The sequence below is a fragment of the Physeter macrocephalus genome, chromosome 6, assembly GCF_002837175.3.
Source record: "Physeter macrocephalus isolate SW-GA chromosome 6, ASM283717v5, whole genome shotgun sequence".
Taxonomy (NCBI): Eukaryota; Metazoa; Chordata; class Mammalia; order Artiodactyla; family Physeteridae; genus Physeter; species Physeter macrocephalus.
In genome coordinates, this window is record NC_041219.1 from 44,785,373 (window position 1) to 44,793,206 (window position 7,834).

The 7,834-nt window shown below is 59.5% G+C and overlaps 1 protein-coding gene across 1 annotated transcript in view; it reads left to right on the top strand.

The window, feature by feature from the left end:
• Positions 1-7,834, top strand: part of CACNA1I (calcium voltage-gated channel subunit alpha1 I) — a 74,625-nt gene that overhangs the window by 54,508 nt on the left and 12,283 nt on the right. Inside the window, exons 23-29 of the mRNA XM_028491469.1 lie at positions 516-625; positions 1,229-1,362; positions 2,213-2,283; positions 5,530-5,608; positions 6,305-6,426; positions 6,896-7,240; positions 7,490-7,636. Of these exons, the coding sequence (XP_028347270.1) occupies positions 516-625; positions 1,229-1,362; positions 2,213-2,283; positions 5,530-5,608; positions 6,305-6,426; positions 6,896-7,240; positions 7,490-7,636 (1,008 nt within the window). The remainder of the gene's footprint in view (positions 1-515; positions 626-1,228; positions 1,363-2,212; positions 2,284-5,529; positions 5,609-6,304; positions 6,427-6,895; positions 7,241-7,489; positions 7,637-7,834) is intronic.

Consider the following 7,834-nt stretch of genomic DNA (forward strand, 5'->3'; position numbering starts at 1 on the left):
AAAAAAAAAAAAAAAAAAAAAAAAAAAAGGAATAATAATAGTTCACATTTACCGAGTATTTATTCTGTCTGGTCTTGGGCTATTACCCCATTTAATTTTTATAGCAACTTTCTGAGGTGGGTGCTATTATCATCCCCAATTCATAGATCAGAAAACTAAGTCCCAGAGAGGTCAAGGGACTTGCCAAGGTTACACAGTGAATAAGGAGTAAGTGCTGAGTCTGGATTCAAATCTAGGCAGTCTGGTTCTTAACCACAACCCTTAACCATTACCCCATACTGCCTCCATAGAGTGGCAATTGGACCAAGCCAGCAGAAATAAGGAAAAGAAAACAGCAATGTAAAGTAAATCATACACATTAAGTAAGGTGGAAAGCATGAAAGTAGATATGTAAATCATTGCATTAAATGTGAATGGAGTAAATTTTCCCCTTAAAAGGCAGAGATTTTCTGGCTGGAGTAAGGTGGAGAAAGGTCATGGGGCCTGGCTCATGCTTCTCTTTGCTGCCCCTGCAGTCTCTGGAGACAGCCCTCAAGTACTGCAACTACATGTTCACCACCGTCTTTGTGCTGGAGGCTGTGCTGAAGCTGGTGGCATTTGGTCTGAGGCGCTTCTTCAAGGACCGGTGAGCAGCTGGCCTGGGGCAGCAGAGAGTGGGCTGCAGGATGGGCAAGCAGTCCTGACCTCTGGGGAAGCCTGGAGCAGCTGGAGGAGGGGAACCAATAAGTGTCTGGGCACTGATGGCCAAGGACCCCAGGTGTGTGCTGCCTACAGCCCTGATGGGTGCAGGGCATTCTGCCAAGCCCTCCTCAGCTCATCTCTTGTGGGTCTTCCATACCCCACAGGCAGAGCAAGGCATACCTCATGCTAGTCCTTCTTTTCAGAGGGAACAACATTGGGCTCAGAGAGGTTGATGGACTAGCCCAAGGCCACACAGGGGGAGCATCTGGCTCAAGATTCAGACCTAGGAGTCAGAGCCCATTCTTCTTTCCCTGCAGAGGCCACAGATGTTCATTTAGCCTGGTCAGCCTCTTGCTTGAGGGATCAGAGGCTGTGGGGGGCAGAGAAGGAGCTGGAACCATTGGGGGCTGGAGGGGCTGTTAGGGATCCCCTTGGGCCACGGCAGGAGGGTAGAGAGCTGGGAAGTTCGCCCCAGCTGGGGCGTGTCTAACCCCCAGTGCCTCTCACCCTGCTTCTCACTCCTGCCCTCCTGCGCCCGGCCGCGAAGGTGGAACCAGCTGGACCTGGCCATCGTGCTGCTGTCGGTCATGGGTATCACGCTGGAGGAGATCGAGATCAACGCAGCGCTGCCCATCAACCCCACCATCATCCGCATCATGCGGGTCCTGCGCATTGCCCGGGGTTAGGGGCGGGCGGGGCACCGGGTGGGGACAGGTGGGGGAGGGCTGCTGGGCAGCATGGGCCTCCTGCCGAGCAGGGGGAACAGGAGCCAGGAGGAGCCCGTACCTGATACACACTCAACCCACCATCCCGTGGGCACACACGCACCCTTGTCCTGACAGCTCTGTACTGCACCCTGCACGGCCCCTCCATATAACACCCTGATCCTTGCGGTCCAGTCTCAGGTTGGGTTGAAAGGAACCCAGTGCGGCTGGGAAGACGCTGGGTCCTCACCAGCATTTCTCCAACACTGCCTGGGATGCGCTGTCCTTGAAATCCTCTTTCTTCTCCCAGAAGCCTCCCTTTCTCCCCAAGGCTGTCCTCACACTTCTTTCAAAAACCTCCTGCCTCAATGCTCACCCTTCCACCTGCCCTGCCTGTTGCCCCCAGATTCTGAAGCGGTGAGGGGGCCGGTGGAGAAACTCCGCAGTAACACTGGGGCCCTCTCCCCCCAGAGAGAAAGGGAGAGACCCCAGGGCCTCTCGCGCGTCGGTCATTGTGGCCTCATCGCAGTGAATTACGCACTCACACACCTAACGTCCCTCCATTCCCACTGTGCCTGCCCCCCTTCTCTTGGACTTTTTTACACCAACGCCCTGACCTTGGGCACACAGGTTTTTGTGCACCCCCCGGCCCCCCCCGCCCTGTTCAGCTGAACCCACGTGCTTGTAGTACGGCATCGCAGAGCTGTCATCCTTGATCTCACGCTCCTCCACTTGCTCACTCGCCTGCATTCACACACGAGCGCATACGTGCACACGCCTGTCCCCACTGGCCCGGGCTGAGCGGGCCGGGCTGGTGTCGCCCACAGTGCTGAAGCTGCTGAAGATGGCCACGGGAATGCGGGCCCTGCTGGACACCGTGGTGCAAGCTCTGCCCCAGGTAAGAGCTGCTCCTTTGGCCCCTCTCTGGGGCCCTGGGGGGCATGGGCCCCGACCTCCCTGCTCCCCAGACCTGCCCGGAGCCAGGGCAGAGTCCCCCCTGCAGAGAAGCGAAAGTGAGCCAGGGGCTGTGAGAGACGGGCGGGGTCCCCTCTGCTTCCTTCTCCCTGATTCGCCAAGCGCTTGCCCACGCCTGCTGTGCCCGGGACCCCGGGCTGCCACTGAGCACCCAGGTTCTGCCCTCACGAGTCACCAGCCTGGCGGGGAAGACAGAGGCCTCAGGGCGGTGTGGGGAGAGGCCCTCACACGGGGGAACCAGGGAAGGAAGGCGGCAGGGCACTTTGAGCTCGACCTTGTAAGGTGGCTTGGTAGGAGAGGGCGTGATGTGGATGGAGAGGTGACAGATGTGCCATTCTAGGAGGGGACAGCATGAAACCCTGACCTGGGCGAGAACCCTGGGAAGTTAGGAAAGCCCCCCACATTGGTGAGCGGAAGGGAGATGGGTCAGGGCCACAGAGGGTGCACCTTTCATCCTCCTCGGAATTCTGCACTCCCAGGCTCCCCCTCCCCGACTGTCCTGACTACTGATGGCTCCCCTTCTCCCTCCCCTCAGTGGGGTCTCGCCTCCCTCTGAGGTGAGCCTCATATACGTTCGTTTATTCGTTATGACTCACCTAGTCTTAAGGAACTTTAAGTGTCTTAAAGTAAAAGGCACAGATACAGCATGCTAAAAATGAGGATAAAAGATTAACAGTCCAGGGCAGGTGAAAGCAAAGCTACGTCTCTCAGGAACCTGGGCTAAGGATGTTAATGCGTTCCGTTCTTGAGTTTGGTGTGAGCTTCCCAGCAGCCTAGCTGCAAAGGGAAAGTGACACGGCTTACAGCAGGTCTGGGTGGAAAGCAAAGGGCCTTCATTCAGAGAGCTGTGGTCTTTCCTAACATGAAATCCCTTCAAAGGAATTTGTCACGTGGGAGACGGGGCGGTGGGGGGGGTGAGTGCTGGGCTGGGGTGGGGGGTGTAGACAGGAAGTGGGTTGGAGCCCAGACTCAAGCCCTTTTGACCTGTGGTCAAAGCCTCATCCCCCGTGAGAGTCTGCGTGTGTGACTCAATCTCTCGTGCCTTGGTTTTCTTGCCTGTGAAATGGGGGGTGATATCAGCACTTACCTCAAAGGGGTGTTGTGAGGTTTAAAATAGTTAAAGCTTATAAAGCACTGAACGGTACCTGGATCATAGGAAGTGCCAGGTAAGAGTCTGCTAAGGATGGAAATGGGGGTGGCAAGTGTGTGCCCCCAGCCTGCCTGGCCTCCTTGCCCCTTCCCCTCCCCCTGTCCCCTTGTTCTGACCCCTGGGCATCCTAGGGTGGTTTTTTCCAGGCCAGCACTGAGTTGGCATAGGGCACATGGAGATGCCTAGGAGGTCCCAGCCTCGAGTAGGAGACACATGACAGTAATTGTACTTTAAGAGATTCGTGTGCCAAGAGCCATGTGGTATTGGGGTGAGGGGCTTACCCCTCACCATCTACTAGCTGACCCTGGACATTTCCTCGGTTCTTTGTAAAGTGATATGAAAATGAAACTTCAGCCCCATCCTTCCAGGCTTTGCCTCAGGCACTCAGAGGGAGGAGGCATCAGGGAAGGCTTCTCAGAGGAGGTGACCCATGATCTGGGTATTGAGGGGTGGGGAGGAGGCATTTAACAGGCAAAGACAGAGAGAGGGTCTTCCCTGCAGAGGAAACAGAATATGCAAATGGGGTCTGTTTTCTGTGTGGTTGGAGTCGGGGTGGAAAATTAGGCTGGGAGGGGGCCCCCGCAGGGCTGGATCACACAGGCCTTAGATGCCAAGACAGCAAACCTGGGCTTTGTCCTGTAGGCAGTGAGAGCCAGAGGAGGGTCTGGGTAAGGGAGGCCTCAAGCAGAGCTGCCTTTAAGAAGGTTGCTCTGGTGACCGTGAGGAGAATGGATTGAGGGAGAGGCTGGAGGGAGGGAGGCCGTTGAGGAGGCTGCTGTAGCTGTGCAGACTCGGAGATGCTGAGGGCAGGGAAGAGGGGGAGCTGGTAGGAAAGGTGAGGTCGAAGAAATGCTGACCTGGGCCCGCACAGCGTGGGAAGCTGCGCTGAGGCTCAGGCCCTGCCGGATTCCTTCCAGCAGCTGGGGCCTCACATCTGGCCTCAGAGGTACTCAATGAGTGCTTGTTTCATTAATGAATGAGAATCATTTAATTAGTCAGACACTGTTGGTATGATTGTAGCACAGATTGGAAGGAAACCCTCGTCTGCAGCAGAGAAGCATGAGGAGTCTGTGATTAACGTGGTTTATTTTTCAGCAATTAATGCAAACATCCTTGGATTATATTCATGCAGGTCTTCTGAGGGTTCTTGGAGATACTTCATTTCTGGGGCAGGAACATTTTTGAACCTTATCTCACCCATAACATGAGTTAAAGGCGGTCTCTGGACTATGGATAGATTTGAAATAGGTTTGGAATCTGCGATGTTTTTCTCCCACAGGAGCTGTGGGATGGGTGTGGCTGCGTTTGCAGGAGGCTTCTGGGGCCCCCAGTCTTGCATGATTCCTTTGTTCACTCCGCTCTGTGGCCGGGGCCCGTGCTGGCCTGAGGAAGCAGATCTGAATGAATCCAGCCATGTCTCTGCTCTCAAGGACTTCCCAGACTGGCAGAGACAGTGACAGGGACACACCAGTTATTCTCCTGCTGTCAGACTGCATCCTGGTCTGCCTGAAGGAATCCAGGCAGGCTTCGTGGAGGAGGTGGCATTATTGCTGCACCTTCCTTTCCTCTCTCTCTCCAGTCATCTGTGGGATGGTACTAACCACACAGGTGTAGCGACTGTGTGCATGGACCCTGGGGCCAGCCTGCTGGGCTTGATCCCAGTCCTACTACTTACTAGCGATGTGGCCCTGGGCAAGTACTTCACCTCTCCGTACATCTGTTTCTTCACCTGAAGAATGCGGGTAAAAGAGAGTTCATAGATTCCTGTGCGCAGTAATGAACGTGGAGTGCTTGAAACCGGGCCTCTCACAGCAAAGGCTCCACACATGTTTTATTATTGTCCCGTGCTCTGTGCCGGACCTGGCCTGCCATCCAGGAGGTCGTGCGGGGGTGGCAGACACGGACACAGAGCCTGGTGAAATGTTACAGCTGCCCCGACCCTCAGGCTGGTCCTTCGCCTGGAGCCTGCCACCTGCCACCTCCCCAGGCCCTGCCCAGTCCCACCTGCTGTCCCCACAGGTGGGCAACCTGGGCCTCCTCTTCATGCTGCTCTTCTTCATCTATGCTGCCCTGGGAGTGGAGCTCTTCGGGAAGCTGGGTGAGTGACGCCTGAAGCAGGCCTGGGGTTGGGGGGTTCGTGGAACAGGTCTGGTGGGGAGGGCCTCGGCAGGGTGGGGAGGCCTGAGACACACTCCCCCACCAGACTGTCCCGTCAAGGTCTTTGTATTGGGGAGATGCCCTCAGGGCAGGCCTGGGGGGGGGATGGATGGGCGACCCTCAGCCATCCACATGCCCCTCCCAGTGTGAACAGGAGCTTTTGAGAGACGCTAGCCTGGGTCCGCAGGCACACCCAGGCCTGTGCAGTGGACCGCCGACTTGGGGCCCCCCAACTGTCTGGACTCTCAGGGATGCCCCTTCCGGCTCCACCTGCTGGTGCCCGTCCAGAGCCAGTGCCGCCCCAGCAGGCAGAGTGGCCGGGGCACAGACCAAGGGCCACACAGCCCACATCCAGCCCAGCCCTGCACAGGGCTGGCTCCAGAAAGTGGGGCTCCCTTGGGCACTGGCCCTTACCCACCCCATCGTCTCTCTCAGGAATTGATACCTGGGTGGAGGGAGGAGCCAGGCTCACCGGAATTTGAGTCCCAGCTTGTGTGCCATCTCCTCGAGCCTCAGTTTCTCCATCTGTGGGCTGGGCACAGTCTGCACGCACCTCTGAGGTTGTCGTGGGGATTCTGAGATGAGGCCGAGAGGCAGCAGTGCAGGGCGGCCCGGGCTGACCCCACTCTCCTTCCAGTCTGCAATGACGAGAACCCGTGTGAGGGCATGAGCCGGCACGCCACCTTCGAGAACTTCGGCATGGCCTTCCTCACGCTCTTCCAGGTCTCCACTGGCGACAACTGGAACGGGATCATGAAGGTACACGTGGGTGGGCTGGGTTCCGGGTGCTGACAGCCAGGGCTCCCGGGCCCTCTGCCTGCCCAGCGCCCCGTCGCACACGGGAGGGGGGTGCGGGGCACAGAGAAGCAGGACCCTGGGACCCTGTGCCCGGGACCCTGAAGCGCAGTGAGGTGGAGATGAGGCCAGGGTCTCTGTCCACCCCTAGGTGCTGCTCTGGGGTCAGTGCTCAGATTCTAGGGGACACGACTCCGCCCAGGGCCAGAGGGTCCTGGGGGCCCACGGCCAGGGCCAGGGGCTCCGGGCACCGCTCCTCCGGGTGCCAGGCCCTCGGCGTTGGCCTCACTGCCCATCACCCAGCGCAGGGCCCTCGGCTCTGGCCCGCGGGCTGGCCCGGACTGGGTGGGGAGGGGCTCGTGAGGACAGAGATGAGGCCTGTGCCTGGAGGCCCCCGGGCCTCACCACTGCCTCCGCGCCCCGCCGGGTGCAGGACACACTGCGGGACTGCACCCATGACGAGCGCAGCTGCCTGAGCAGCCTGCAGTTCGTGTCGCCGCTGTACTTCGTCAGCTTCGTGCTCACGGCCCAGTTCGTGCTCATCAACGTGGTGGTGGCCGTGCTCATGAAGCACCTGGACGACAGCAACAAGGAGGCCCAGGAGGACGCTGAGATGGACGCCGAGCTCGAGCTGGAGATGGCCCACGGCCTGGGCCCCGGCCCGGGGCCACCCGCCGGCTCCCCGGGGGCACACGTGCCTGGCTGCGGGCCAGGAGGGGCGGGTAGCGCGGGCGACGCCGAGGGCCGCCTGATCCGAAACTGCTACTCGCCAGCCCAGGTGGGCGGGGCCCGGAGAGGGCAGCGGGGTCGCCGAGGGCTGGGAGGGCAGCCGGGCCGGGGGCCTCGGGCAGAAAGCTCTGTTGTTTTGGGCCCCACTCGCTCAGCTCCACTGCAGGGGCGACCCTGTGATGAGGGGTCGGGCCCAGGCCACGGGCAGAGAACCAGGAGGGCAGCTGTGCCCACCCACCCCGCCGTCCCGACCCGGCCGATAATCCCGCCTGTCCCCACCCCGTCCCCGTCCGCCTAGGAGAACCTGTGGCTGGACAGCGTCTCTTTAATCATCAAGGACTCCTTGGAGGGGGAGCTGACCATCATCGACAACCTGTCCGGCTCCATCTTCCACCACTACTCCTCGCCGGCCGGCTGCGAGAAGTGTCACCACGACGAGCAGGAGGTAGTGGCAGCCCTGGAGGGAGCTGGGGCCTCGGGGTGGGGGGCCAGCCCGAGGGGAGAGCGGCTCTGGGCGGAGGCCTGCCCGGGCCGACTTGGCCGATGCTGCCCGGGGGCTGTGGCAGACCTGCCTCCCCGAGCCCGGGCTGGCCTGTCCGTCCGCTCAGTGCAGGCCTGTGGCGTGGCCTCAGGAGCTACGAGT